Source organism: Centrocercus urophasianus, unplaced genomic scaffold (genome assembly GCF_019232065.1).
Source record: "Centrocercus urophasianus isolate 14NV4802_14NV808 unplaced genomic scaffold, USGS_Curo_1.0 seq_22, whole genome shotgun sequence".
NCBI classification, from domain to species: Eukaryota; Metazoa; Chordata; class Aves; order Galliformes; family Phasianidae; genus Centrocercus; species Centrocercus urophasianus.
The window spans coordinates 6,107,263-6,121,945 of NW_024884778.1; the positions used below are offsets into that span (position 1 = coordinate 6,107,263).

The 14,683-nt window shown below is 48.8% G+C and overlaps 1 protein-coding gene across 1 annotated transcript in view; it reads left to right on the forward strand.

The window, feature by feature from the left end:
- Positions 1 to 385: 385 nt before the first annotated feature.
- PRICKLE2 (prickle planar cell polarity protein 2) overlaps positions 386 to 14,683 on the forward strand; it is an 88,499-nt gene continuing 74,201 nt past the window's right edge. Inside the window, exons 1-2 of the mRNA XM_042823627.1 lie at positions 386 to 418; positions 616 to 701. Of these exons, the coding sequence (XP_042679561.1) occupies positions 386 to 418; positions 616 to 701 (119 nt within the window). The remainder of the gene's footprint in view (positions 419 to 615; positions 702 to 14,683) is intronic.

A 14,683-nucleotide genomic window follows, 5' to 3' on the forward strand; every position in this document is an offset into this window, starting at 1 on the left:
AACAGGATTATCTTTCAGGATCAATCACCCTCGAACTTTTTGCCCAAGATGTTCAAAAGCCGACCACACCACTCCCAGCTGGTCACAGCTGTAACCTCAGCCTTTGCCCCTTCGGAGCAGCACGATCCCGTCCCTTCGGGGTCTCCGCTTTTCACCCTCGTGCTGCGAAGCGCTACGGCGGCGCGGCGCGGTGGAGGCAGGCTGTTCACTCTGAAGCGGAGCGACGGCAGCGGGCGGCGCGGGGCGGGGGGCGGCCGGGCCCTCCCGGGGCGGTGCCTGGCGGCCCGGGGGCGGGGAGGAAGGGGCGGGGGCCCGACGGAGGGGCGGGGGCGGCTCGGGGCGGCCGCTGCCGCGCACTCGGGCTCGGACTCGGCTCGGCGGGGCCATGTTCGGCCGTAAGCGGCTCTCGGGCCGCTCGGTGAGTGCTGGGGACGGGGGTGGGTCTGTCTCCCTTCGGCCTTCCCCGGCTCCCACCTGTGGCTCCGTCCCGCTGCACTCTTCTGTCCCCGCCGTCCCCGAATACCTCTTTTCTGGGTGTCCCTCACCTCCCCGGGTCCCTGCGCCCCCTATTTCCCCCCCCCCCCCATCCCCAGGTGACCTCCGCTTTTCTTGCAGCTGACGGCTTCGGGGGAGCCGGAGCGGGGCCAGCCCTGCAACACCTGCGGGGACCAATGCCCCGGCTTCGTCCTGCACAAGTGGAGGTAAGGCCCGGCGACACGCGTGTCCCCACCGCTCGGAGGCAGCGCGACCGCGTCCCACGGGTAGGGCTCCCTCCTGCGCTCCCCCCACGTGGAGTTTTGGAGCTCCACAGAGCATCTGCAGGAGTGTAAATGTGGCTTTTAGGGGAGTGTTTGTGTTGGTCTCGATTCCCCTGCTTCAACAGGTGGGTCTCTGTCTCCCGTGAGAGCTTTCAGCCCCCTGGAGCAGCACCCGGCTGCGCTGGCACCTGCTGTGGGATGCAGCCCTGGGGAAACTGGTTTGCTCCGTATCATGCACTGCACTCAGGGGCTCCTGCTGCTGCCCCGTGGAGGCAACCCTGGCAGGGAACAGCAACAGTGGGACGGCAAGAGGTCGCTGTGGGGGACCCGTGGTTGGTGCTCCCAGGTGGCTGCTTGGAGCTCCTGCCTGGCCCCGTAGCAGGGTGTTGCCCCCTCGCTGATGCTGAGCAGTGATACAGCTTTTGAGATGGATGAGCCCTCTCCTCCGGCTGGGTGGGGATGCGTGTGTGGGAAAGACCAAGTCTCTACTTATTTATTTCTCCTGTGTTTCCATAAAGACAATAACGTGGTTCCTATGGAGCACAGAGAGCCCTGGCTTTGTGCTGGGTCAACTCCGTCTTTCCTCCCCACATTGTGAGTTCACAGGTGACTTGGGATTTAGCAATATTAAACCTCTGGGCTGGGGGCTTCAGAAGCTGATACTGACTTAGAGCCCTCAGTGACCTTTTAGCCTTATTTTATAGGCTATCCCCATTTCTCCAGTATCTGCTATGCTTCTTGCACGTGTCCTACTTCTCAAAGCTGCATCTCAGCAGATTAAAGTATGGATCCAACTCATAGAAAGGAACACTGAATTGATTTATTAGTGCTGAGTTGTATGTAAAGCTCCAGCCTTGCAGATGAGCAGTGCAGTGGGGCCCATGGGTTGTGCTCTGCCCTTGGGAGATGGTGCTGGTGCTGCTGCAGGTGGTGGACGAGTGGAGGTGATGGATGAGCCCTGTTCCTCCACCCTACGCAGATGCCAATCTGAGTGTCCTGTGCCCCACCTCAGACCTTCAGAAGGTGAAGGTGTCTCCTGGCTGCAGGAGCTGTGCCCTGCTGCTAATTGGGATCTGCCACGTGTCTTAGATCTATGAGGTCACCCCTGAGTGTCTTTTTTCCAGGACTTATAAAATGCTTTCAAGAGCTGCCCTAGGTTTTCTCATGGCTGAGGTTTGGGGCAGCAGGTGTTGTCACAGCAGTGCCTTGTGATGCTTTAAAGTGTCACTGAGAACTTTCAAGTGTAAGATAAAAACAAACAAACAAACAAAAAAGAGGTGGTCAGCAGAGGGATTTTTACTCTGGTCTGAATAAGGTGCTGTTTCCTGTGAGTTATGTTACCCTTAGGTTTGAGAAATGGAGTGGGGAGTCGATACAATCTTACCAAAGGCCACTGAGCTTCTTGGGTGGTGTCAAACGTGTGGCACGGTTGTGATCTCTGCAGCAGCACGCTGCCTGCTGTGCTGCATCCTGCGGAACCCTTGAGCAGCAGGCTTCACCCTGCTGGGAGCACCCACCCACCCGCAGCTGCCCCCTGGGGGTCCCACCGTGGGTTTGGGTTGAAATAGATGGATCCTTCTCAGGAAGAAAGGGGTTACCTACCTGGGACAGCAGTGTATAGGGCTGGGTGTGCATCCTTAGTGCCCCTGGCTCTGCATCCTGCAGTGGGGCAGGTGTGCTCCAGCTGCATGCCTTGCACCAGGGATGGTAAGGCTGAGCCCTTCTGCATATGCATTCACATTTAATTGCCTCGATGTAAGAGTAATTATGCAATTAAAACAGAAAGGCAGCTTGTTTGCCAAAGCACAATAGAGAGGAAGGATGCTCATGTTTTACTAGTGAATGGTTTATTAGTGCACAGGATGTGTAATGGCCATTCTGTCCTTCCCCAGCATGCTCAGGAGCAATGCCCTGCATGCATGGGGCCATGCAGCTCCTGCTGGGGATGTTCACAGGCGCTTTAACTCCCCAAATGGATTTGGAAAATAACAATGGTCTGTAAGGAGATCTGCAGATTAAGGATACAAACCCAGATCAATTAACCACTGGGGATTCGTAAAGCTTTTTAAGATCATTTAACAGCAGAATTTCACTGATAAATGGGGATTGGGCTTTTTTCTTCAAAGATGGGAATTGGTGATGTGCTCTGGGGAGAAATAAAAGGATTTATGAGCTTGTAGGCACTGAAACCAGAGCACATCCCTGTTGCTGGTGTGCACGTTGTCCTATATGCGATCGTGCAGAACTGAATTGCCTCGTTACCTGTGATTCTAGGTGTGATCTGTCCATCAGGCAGGCGAATGGCTTTGTCAGGCACCAAAGGTTTCTGTGCCCACATGCTCTCTTAAAAGCCACTTTGCTCAGATGGAGAGGTGGCTTTGAGCGTTGGCTGCATTGATCATTCCTAGGAGCACAGGCATCCTTCTGAGCCAGAGAAACCACTTGAAAATAAATTACATTCTGCAGAACTGCTGTATTTTCAGAATAAAACCAATCTCTGTGATGTGGAGGGAAGAAAAAAAAAAAAAAAGATGAAAGGGGATTCCCAAGTAATGCAAAACTATCCCTGGACTTGGAGTACATTTCTGAATATCCTTAATCTTACCCTTAAACCCTGATCTCGCGTTCAGGCTGGTGGATGAATTCCCTTGATAATGTGTTGCAGCAGGGAGCTGCAGATCCTGTACTGTTAGACCAGGACACGCTGCCTGCTTTCACTCGGAGCTCCCAGATCCCATCTCTGGTTGTAAGACACAAATCCCATCCTTAGTGCTAAATCATTTAACCCCAAGGAGGAGAAAGCAAGCCACATCTGAACAGACTGAAGGTTGCGTTCCATCATCTCTGGGTGTGAAGTCTACAAGGATGCAGTTATAGGGGTACAGCCAGAATAACCTGCAATTGCTCATGTCCTGAACAGCAGAGCAACTCCTTCCTCTAACCCTGTCACTTTATTTTATGGCAGACTGTCAGTAAGGTATGTAAGGACCTGTGTGGGCCGTGGTCTTGAGAATGGAAATTGGGCACACACAACAAAATCCCCGTTAACTCAGGCTGATACTTGAAAGGTGGCTTTGTGTGTGGGAGAAGTGAAATCAAATTCAATAAAAGTCTTCAACTCCTTGGGAGTCCGGTTGCCATTTTCTAATCAGATCTGCATTACATTAAGCTGTGTGCCATTCAGCTTGTTAACAAGCTTTGGTTTACATAAAGCTGTCATTGGGGTTGGGTGAAGGGATGGCCATTAGAAGGGTCTTTTGCATAATGTCCCGCGGAGAAGAGCCTGCAGAGAGGTGGGCTGGGAGGAGGGAGGCGGATGGAGCTGCCAGTCGCTGCCTGGCGCAATTAGTGCGGGTGTGCCAACCCTAAAAGCGACAAACAGCTCCAACACCACCCAGATTGCTGAAGGCTGAACGCAGCAGAGCTGTACTGGGAGGTGTGGGGGACACGAGCCACCTGTGCTGCAGAGCTCAGGGACAGCAGAGTGCTGCAGCTCCCGGAGAGAAGGCAGTCAGGCGCCGTGGCAGATAATTTTAACAATTGTCTTAGAACATTGGGAGAAGTCTTTGTTGCTATAGTTATTCTTCTCGCTTGCAGAAGTGGTAAATAACAGCAGTAAACATGACATAAGGCTGCCTTGCTGGTTTGCATCTTTTCTTGGCGTCTCTTTTTCTTGTGTATGTGTAATTGTTGTCTCTTGCTAACACATGGGATGAGGAGATCTGCTCGGCGTGTCCCTGTCACACTGCAATGTGGGCTGACGTGTCCCAGGTCGTGCCTGGCCCTGGGCTGCTGTTTCTGGGCCAACTGACTCAGAACTCAGCAATATTCTGGGTTATTATTCAGGTGTTTCTTTGCTATGGTAACTCATTGCTTCATTGTCATCTACTACAGACGTCTTGTGACATCTGACCTTGCCAGGTCTGGGAGCAGGAGAACGTTGGGAAAAGAGTAGATGTGGCTCTGAGAGCTGTGTATTGGTGGGCACAGTGGGGTTGGGCTGATGATTGGACTGGATGATCTTAGTGTTCTCTTCTAACCTTAATGACTCTGAAGCCTGGGTAATGCTGGCTCAGGGTGCTGAGTGATGGTGCATCACAAAAGCCCGTGGACAAGGGAAGAGGAGATGTGTAATATGGCAAACCCACCAAATAAGTCGTAGACCAGAACTTTGGAGATGTGGTAGGTTGCTGGATGGTGGTGGCTGGGTGGCGTTGCATCGCATGCCTCTGTTTTGTTGACAGTAGCTTGGGAGTTGCTAATGGCAGTGTTTTTTCTGCTCTTTGCTCGGCATGTTTGTATAGTTCCTGTCCCCAGACATGATCCACCCTTGTGTGGAAGCCAGCAAATACGGCTATGGGGTGGCAGGAGGCTGTGTGCATCTTCCTTCCCACTGGTGACTCGTACCTCATCCAGAGAAGTGATAACATTTGTAATGCAGCACATGAACGAATAGCACCAAATCCTGAAGCATTTGTTTCTACTTCCAAAAAAAAAAAAAAAAAAAAAAAAAAAAAAGTACAGATTATTGCTTCCATATGTTTTCAGCATTTTTAGTAGGTTATGTATCTCTCACATGCACGCTCCCAGTTTTTCCCTTTCATGAATAACATGCTTTGTGCCTCTTTCTCCTTTAGGATTCAGATATTCTTCACTTCCTTGTATGTTTATTTGAAAGGCTTTGGGGATATGAGAATAGCAACGCCTTATCTTGAACAGGCTTACGCTCTCATTGCTTCCCCAGTGAGCAGTGTTGGGTCCTGTGGTGTTTTGTACAGATTTCCATTTTGCAGCAGGGAGCCTGCAGGAATGGGAAAGCTGTGCCAGTGGGGAGTGCTGCTGCAGAGGTGAGTCCCCATGGGGCTGTGGGTGGCTGTCTCACCAGGACACCCCATTGAGGGGTGCAGAGTAATCAGAAGTGGTTTCTGCTGGCTGATTTCCGAGCTCGTTCTTGGGGTTTTTTGTTGTAAGCAGTTTGGGCAGGGAGAAGCCGTTCCTTGCCTGGTGACTCATTGCCAAAGCTGGTGTCCTTCAGCTGCTGTTGGGGCAGCTTTTGGGATGGGTGGCTGCCCATCACCTGCGTTGTACCTCCCTTGGTATAAACGGCTTCAGCTGTCCTACTCACCTGCATCAGTGAGATTAAGCACTTGTGCAAGCATTGTGCAAGCATTTGAAAAATCAAGGCTGAATTTTACTCTGAGAGACTCAGAGCAGAGGCAGAGTCCCCTGAAGATGTTTGAGCCACGTTGAGGTCCCTAAATGCAGGCTAGGACTTTGCCTTGGGTGGGCAGCGGGCACATCCTGCCTGTGGTCTCACTGTACTTTGTCAAGGGGCAGCATGACATCAGGATATGGCTTTGGGCACATCGGGGAGTAAAGATCCCCATGGGTTTTCCAGCTTCACCCTGGTGTAATCCTTCTTTCCACAAATGCCCAAAGGAATTTGGGGGCTCTCAACCAAATTTTTTTGGCTGCCCCTTGCACACTGTCATACCCTGCTGCTAACACAGCCCCTAAACCAACAGGCACAGATAAGGTGTCCTGTTTGTATTGGCTGTGAGACCCCATATCCATTTTAACACAGCACCACAACATTACAGGCAGTGTTGTCACTGGCAAAAAGCCTAAAATACATTCTTTATTTTTTTTCTATGTGATGTACAGAGGAGAGGTGAGGTACGTGTCTGTATCTGGGCAAGCCCAGGGAGCCTGTCTGAAGTCCTTTACAAACCATTGGGGATTGGATTGCAGGAGCTCAAAGGAGCTGGGACACTTCTTGATTAAATTTCATCTGAACACAGGAGCCCCAGTCTGCAGCTGGTGTAACTAGAGTTGCTGCAGGCAGAGCTGCCCAGGAAAGCCCTAAAAGCAGAATTTCTCACAGGAAAGAAAATTTCTCATGTGTGGATATGTTTCCTGCATGTTTTGAAGCAGCCTCATGTAATTCTAGTTTTAGGAATGGGGTGAAAAAAGGCTAACAGTGTGATGTGGGGTTTAGTCTGGTTTGGAGGGGTCATTCTGTTCGTGTGATTGTAAGTGGACCTGATGAGTGAGGGGGTAGAGCAGAAAAACACTGAACTCCCATTTTAATTGATATTTTACTCTTAGTCTAAACAACTGTTTTGTAAGTGTGAAGTTTTATTTTGTGGGATTTCTTTATTGTTGTTGTTTGCTTGCACTATTTTTTTGGAAAAATGCCTACAGCAGCATTTCAGCATGCAACAAGTGGGATGCTCCTGTGCTCCCTGTCTGCTGTGAGCGTGAATGTGTGCATCCTGCCCTCACGATGTCAGCAGGGCAGCAGCCACTCTTTCTCAGTGCCTGGGTCCAACCCTCAGCCGCATCACTGAGCTGATTGTCATCACCAAGCACATCTCCATCCCGGATGAAATCACTCAAGGCAAAGCTTGCAAAGCACATGGCCAGGATAGGTGGGCTTGCATGAGGGATTTCCTTCCTGACAGCTGACAGTGCTGGAGGCTACAGCTACAAATTCGGGTGCCACCTTGCATGTGATTTAGTGGGAGGTGGTTGCACTTGAACAGCTCTCCGTGGCTGGGTGGGCAAGGTGCTGTGCTCCCTGCAGCCCCCAGCCCAAGTAATGGGACGTGTCAAAAACCTGGGAGGAGCTGAGGGATGAATGCTCTGCTGTCAAGAGCTGCTCAGCCCTTTGGAGAGTTTCTCTTGGTTTTTGTTCCCTGTTTGCCTTTAAAAAGTCAATCGGCAGCCCTTTATTCTGTTCAGGCTCCCCGCCCTCCAGCCCCAGTAATCCATCCTTATTACACCACTGAGTCACTCTTCAAATAATCAATTGTGTTTTCATTGTCTGCCTTGTAAGTATATCACCCAGCTTAAGGACTGCAGATAGCATCAGCCTGGCTCTTGTGCAGATGGTTTTGCAGTTCATGATAATGCCCGTTTAGATGCTTACTTTTTCTCTGATGAACAAACTCCCAGGAAAGCTGGGCTGGGGATTCTTCCCCATCTTTGTGCTCTGTGGTCGCTATGTAATGTTGGAGGAATTCGTAACGTTAGCAGGATTGTCCAGTGTGAGGGAAGCTGAGTATGGGGTGAGCGTGGCCAGTGTTGTCATGAGCCTTTATCTCGGGGAAACCCCAGTGGCCAGCATTGTTCTCAGATTTAACAAAATAGATCCATAAGGAATTCAGGGTGCTCTCTGCCATCAGAGAGGCCATTTCTTCCCCTTTGCGTGGCTCTCTGCAGGGCCCTGATGCTGGAGCTTAGCACTCGGAGCGCTAAGGACCGCAATTACTGTTCTCACCACCAAGGGAGGCACTTTGTGCTCTGCCGTCGCAGCAAATATTTCATCCCCTATCCATTGCCCTTGTGCGGATGCTGCTGCTGTGGCGATAAAAGACATAATGGCTGCTCTCACTGATAAGGAGAGTATATAAATGTAATTACTGAAATCCTTACGTGGGTGGAGGAGTCCCTGCGAGGGGGTCTCATGCTCATGAGCCCTTGGCTGTTCTAGGGAAGCTGCCTGCAGCTCCTGGCAGCCGGGTTGGAGCTGCTTGGCCACAGCTGGGAGCAATTAGGAAGCACTGTCTTTTTTCCCTCCCTCCCTCCCGACTTTTTTTCCTCGTCCTCTTGTTGAAACCAACCCATGGGCCCCGGGGAACGAGGAAGGAAAGCCCCACAACTGATAGTGCGTGCGGCTCTTCAGTCTGACCCTCACAAGGAGCGCGTTATAGCCAAAGAGAGAGGTATTATTTAGAGCAGGCCAACAAAAAAAATATTTCCATGGCAGCAGTAACCATAGGAAACCTCCCCGGTGTGTGCAGGGTGCGTCCTGTTTCCCTGCCTTCAGCTGTTTGCTTTGCGGTGTGCCTGGTGTGGCTCCAGCAGTGACCATCCACACTACTGTCCCCTGCTGTGGCCATGGGGATGCGTTGCTGAGCCCGTGTTCTGCGCTCTGTCTGGCTGCTAAAAAAGTGTTTTCAGAGGGTTCCTCAGATACCAAGAAGTCTCAAAGCCACCTTTCACCTTCTGTCATCTCTCAAATGCGTGTTTGATCCTTAAATACCTAAGGCATGACAGTGAATAGGCTTCCAGGATCCAGTTCTTCCTTTTTATAGCGTCTTAGAAAGATGCTTTTATGTTCCCTTTGGCTCAGCCAGTGATGCTTGGCCTACAACCAAGATGGGGAAACTAGGACGAGAATCACTGAGATGAGCAAGCTGAAAAAGTTGTTAAAGATACCAACTTTTTGTTGGGGGAAAATATTGATGGATGGTTTAATTTAAATGAAAAAATGAGTATTTTTCATGGAATCACAGAACTGTTCGAGTTGGAAGGGACCTTTAAAGGCCATCTGGTCCAACTCCTCTGCAATGGACAGGAACACCTAGAGCTTGATCAGGTTGCCCTTTTTGATCAGCTTGATCTGAGCTCATGTACAAGAAGTAGTAAGAGAAGGACAGCTTTGGGGATGCTGCCACTTCTAGGAAATGTTGGCTGGAAAGTGACTGCCTATGTTGGGAATGGAGTCCTTCCAGCAGGAGCATGGGCAAGCAGCTGGGATTTGTGGATGCTGTGCAGCTTTAAGCACTGTTCTTGCAAAGGCCACAGCCCTGCTGGAAGCAGGTTGTTGCTCAAGGCTGTCCAACTCGTAAGGAACCTGAAGGAAGAGGAGGACAGAGGTGATCAGCTTTCCCTGCTGACATGCCAAACAAATGGTAACATTCATCACCAAGACCTGTCTGTGCCTTATTAAATCTGTTTTTGGATTTAATAAGGCCATGGGCTGGTAGTTCGGCCCCTTTAAATGTCAGGTTGGAAAGGAGCTGGGAAGTGAGAAGACAATAAAAGTTAATATTCTGAAGTCAAGTATGTGCAGTGTAGCTCAGATTTTTAATATCAAGTGCGTAATTTATTACAGGATGTAGAGGTTTCCAATACATACATTTGAATATGTTTTAATATTATCTTTCCTTCCAGTAGCAGGAACAGTGGTGTTTAACAAAAGAAGAATGATTTCATGTTTCCATTTGATGGTTCTAGTGTGTACCTCTAATAGGTGTGGGATTCACCGAAGCGTGAAGGCTATCTGATAAACGCCTGGATGATAAAGCTGTATTGTTTGCTCTGATTTCCTTCAGCTATTTTCAAACATATAAATAAAACATTTTTGAAGTGTACACCATGCAGTTGAGCACAGGCTATTTACTTTGTGCTGATGTGCCCTACGGGGGACACCATGAGCCCTACGGTGCCCGAGAGCAGCAACCTCATGGCATTAGTTCTGCATGTTGCGCTCGAGGTGGTTGCACATCATTTTAACAGACGTTTTATCCTAAGTGAAGGTACACATATTTGAAATAATAAGAATCTCCTCTTTAAATAAAGAAGCATTTGTCGTCTTGTACAGCAGAGGGCACTCGGTGTTGCTGAGCTGGGAGGTTCATGGAGAAAACCGCGGGGCTGGCGTTCTGTTTTGCAGAAATTAAATACTGTGTGTGTGTGTTTGGTTATATATGTGTGTGTGCATATAAAAAGATGTAGGGTGGCACGTATATAAAAATAATCCTGGTGTGTAATATGAAACTGAAATGCTTGTGGTGTTGCTGGAGATGGATGCAGTGCATGCTGTGTTGTTCCATGCTCGGTGTGGGAAGGCAAGAACAGGCCCTGGGCAGCAAAGGGTAGCAAGCTTGCAATCACAGTCTAGAGATTAACTTTTCAGTTTTCAGTTGTTAATTCTTGAGGAATTCAGATGTCCTGCGTCATCCCCAGTGAGCTACTTATCATAGAGTCATTTGAATTGGAAGGGACCCTTAAAGGCCATCTGTTCCAACTCCCATGCAGAGTGCAGGGACATCTACAGCTTGATCAGGTGCTCAGAGCCTGGTATATTTGGGTTGGGTTAATCTGAATCTCTGCCAGCAGTACTTCAAGAGGTGGACATATTGGTATCTCTGTGTGAAATGCAGGTCAGCAAACAGTGTGAGAGAGCATGAAGTTGGAAATAACCAACAAATGCCAAGCACATAGCCAGGTGGATTTTGCCATTGGGTGTTGTGGAGTGTGGAGATCAGAGAAATGGGAATGTTGGAGGGGCTTTATTGTAACAGGTACTAATTAAGGTTTGGATGTTAGGGAGTAACCCAAGATTAGTGGTAGGGATTTTGTAAGCAAGCTCTGTTGATGGAAGGGCAGCAGGCCGTGCTGCAAGGCTGTAAGCAGTCTGTATGGGGTTGTTGCAAGCAGCATTCATCCTTGTCTGAATGTTTAGTAAGACCTTGATGCAGCTCAGGCATGACGCACATGAGGGTGCAGCTGCTGGTGTGCTGCAGAGCCCCTTCCCACTTGGGTAAAATTGCAGTTACATTGATGAATACTGATAATAATCCATGGGCAGTGTTCCTGGAGACCTTGCTGGGCTGTGGGATGGGATCAGACTTGTTAGACCAATTCCTGTTCTACACATTTCGGAGCTATGCAATCAGCCAGGCACTGTCTCACCAGACTGATGTCCCTAAGCTAACTGGGAGGCACTGGGATTTAACCCCTGCAGCTTCAGGACACGAACAAAGAACAGAAGAACAATATCACAGCATAGCTAGTACCCCACCATGTACCCGTGCTGCTTGGTTTTGTCTATCCTATAGGCTTTGCTGGTCATTATCCTGCTTTGGGCAGGCAGCTCACTGGGAAATAAGGGTTACAACATGTTTTGCAGGAGCTTTGCATCATTAGCACAGATTTGGCAGTGTGCAGTTGGAGAGAGTATAGGAGCAGCCTTAGAGCTTCACAATTCACCTTAGCCAATGTCAATAAGCTATGAACGAAATGAAATGAAACTACTTAAATACACCGTTAAAATACGTTGTTATGTTAGTGTGTGGACCTTCCTGCAAGATTGCTCTTTAACTGTAGCCATTAAAGGACCCCCATGGAAGAGCTATAGAAGGCTGCTGAAAACCATCCCCGGCCTTAACCACTTGCTGGCTACCGAGCGGATTTTGCACCGAGGTGAAAGCACTGTGGTTTGGAGCATTTGTATCAACTTTGCAGCTTGAGGAGCTTGCAGACAGTAAGAAGAAATTAATTTAGAAGGTGCTGTGTGTTGCTTTCAGGTGTCGAAGCCCAGCTGCCCTGTCTGTTGGCTCTTTCTGTCTTTACGTGTAGTGCCTGAATCCTGGTGGCAGAGATGTGTTTAAGGGGGTCCTGCACGTCGTTTTGCCTTTTGGGCTTTTCCAGATGATGCTGGAACTTGAGTAGTTCATAAAAGGAGCAAGTAGCCAAATGGACCAATAAAGGGAGTTGGTGGAAAGGCCCAATATATTTTATGAAGAAAGAAATGTATCCTCTAACGCGAGAGTTGTGTATTGTAAAATTTTGCAGGGCTGCTAGCGCTGTTAAGTGCTGGCTTTTCCTCCAACCGTTCTCTGAGTGCACGCAGGAACTGTCTAAGCTTTCTTTTTGGCCCAAACTCCTCCAGGTCTGGGTGGGATCTTGACCCTGGGGAAGTTAGTGGGAGACGTGCTTTGAGTTTCTCAGGGACCTGACATGTGGTCTTCAGCACAAGGCAGGTGATGACAGACTTCGAACAAAAAGTATTTGGCCTTTTATAGGCATTTTAGGCTAGGTAAAATACAGCTTTACATCTTCTTAATGCTTTTTGATGGCAAGAAGTGCAGCTAAAGGGCCAAAATCTGTCTCGATGGTGGTTCTCACTGGGAAATGCCTTTGTGCAAGCCAGGAAAAGTTAAGCTGTTTTGATTCAAGCAAATGATAGGTTTGCAGCATGGTGATGGTGCACGCACTCGCTGCATTTCTAACCATGGCAACCCAACAAGTGAAATTTCAGACCGGCCCTGAGGGTGAGCACAAGGCTTATCAATGATTCAAATCCTCCTGAAGTTGTTGGGGTCTTCAAGCAGGCTGTGATCGCTCAGGGGGAGCTGTCTGCTTGGGTGGATTTCATGCATCACCCACAGCTGCAGAGATCCTTCTCATTTTGCTGCCCTCAAGCACATAGGGTGGGGAAATTGTGACCTAGGTGCAGCATCGCTAGCCCCTGTGTATCGTTTAAGACACACAGATTTGGGGAATAGCAGAACAAATGAGGATCTTGATCCAGATTCAACGTTTTTTTGCTTTTCTACAGAGTTGTCTGCAGCTTCAACCTCGGTGCTGGCTGACCGGTGCGATTTTAACTGAGGCTTTTTAATATTCTCCTTGCGCAGCGTGGATTTGTTCCAATGGGCTGCAGAGATGTGTTGCTGCTGAAGCTAAGCTTGAATTTCTTCACTGATAAAAATTTCATGTCATTCTTCTATCTTGGCCCCAAAGGGCAGGGTTGCTGAGCTCAGCTGATCATATGAGATCCATAGCATTCTGATCTGACTGTTCCTGAGAGTGCTTTCTTCTCTACCCAGATTTTAAAACAGGGTAAAATCCCGATTTCTAAGCTGCAGTTACAGTTTAGCTCAAATCAACCTTCCATCCCCTCTCCTTAGTGGGGCCACTCGCCTCCTGCCTGGTCTCACAGGGAAGTGATGATCATAGAATCACAGAATTGTTTGAGTTGGAAGGGACCTTTAGAAGTCATCTAGACCAACTTCCCTGCAGTGAACAGGGACATTCACAGCTAGATAATGCTCATATGGAGAGTGGGGCTGAGACATAGGACATGGAGCTGCACCAAGTGCTGTGCAGACCACTATGCTCTTCAATCCCCAACCCCTTTGTATGAGCTTCCTCCAAGGTGATGGTGCTTGCTGCTGGGCTTGGCTGCTCTCGCTCTCCCAGTGTTCACCTTTTGAAGAGATCCGTGCTTGGCTTTACCAGCAGCTGTCCTAGGATTTTTCTTGCTTGCGAATGTGATCTCAGATGTCTTCAGGTCTGTGTGAGTCCTGGTATTAGAGCTGCTTTGATGTCTTCACCAATACTTCTTAAGGCAGTTCAGAATGATTTGATGCAGTAGCCCCAAGGTGCTTGCATAGAAAAAGGTTCTTTAGAAATACGAATTCTGTTTGAGGACAGATTTTCCTCTCTTGTTCTCTCTCCATTCAGGACAAGGCAGTGAAAATGTAGCATTTAATTAAAGTTAGTAAAGGTTTGGAAGTGAATTGCTATAAACATAAAAGGCATAATCAAATGCCTGCCTAATCCCCACCTTTAGGGCACATTCAATGCAGAAAGAGCATAATGTGCATGAGACTTGGATTGAAAAGCGCTGAGGATTTGGGAGCAGATCTTTTATAGCTGGAGCTTCTAAATTCTTTCACTTCAGGCTTAGGGATTTAAATATCTACATATTATAGGAAAGCATAAAGCTTGGTTGGTGCAGTCTGACACCATCCCATCAATCACTGTGGCTGTACACCTACGTAGGTCCCACAGTGGGCAGTACAGTGTCCTGACCATAGGTGTGATGGTAACTGGCCCCCAGTAAATCACAGCCTCTGTCATGGTCTTCTCCTTCTCTGAAGCTCTTTAGACAAAAGCACCTGAAATATTTCCCTTATTAGCCTAAAGCAGGATTGGGAAGGGATTGTGTATTTAATGCAGTTTCAACCAGAGGAGCTGGGCTTCTTCAGCTGCCTTCTGCAATCTTGAGCTCCAGTTTAAAATAAATAAATACAATTGAAACAATCTTTTATCCTGAAAGAGACAGAGGGAAAGAACCAAATGCTGTTATCTCCCCGGGTCTCCAGAGAAATAAAAGCTCGGTGCATCAGAGCTGCCCAGCTCCATTACCATCTCCCTCACCTGCCCACGTGTCCCCCGGAGCCAGGTGTCCTGCAGAGCATTATTTCCCCACTGAACTGCCAAGCCCTCTCATTTCCCTAAAACAAATTTTCCTTTGAGCACTGTGTTATCAGTGCTCTGGTATGGGGCACAAGGGGATGTGATGGCACACGGTGTATTGCAAACCAGACAAGACAAGAGAAATG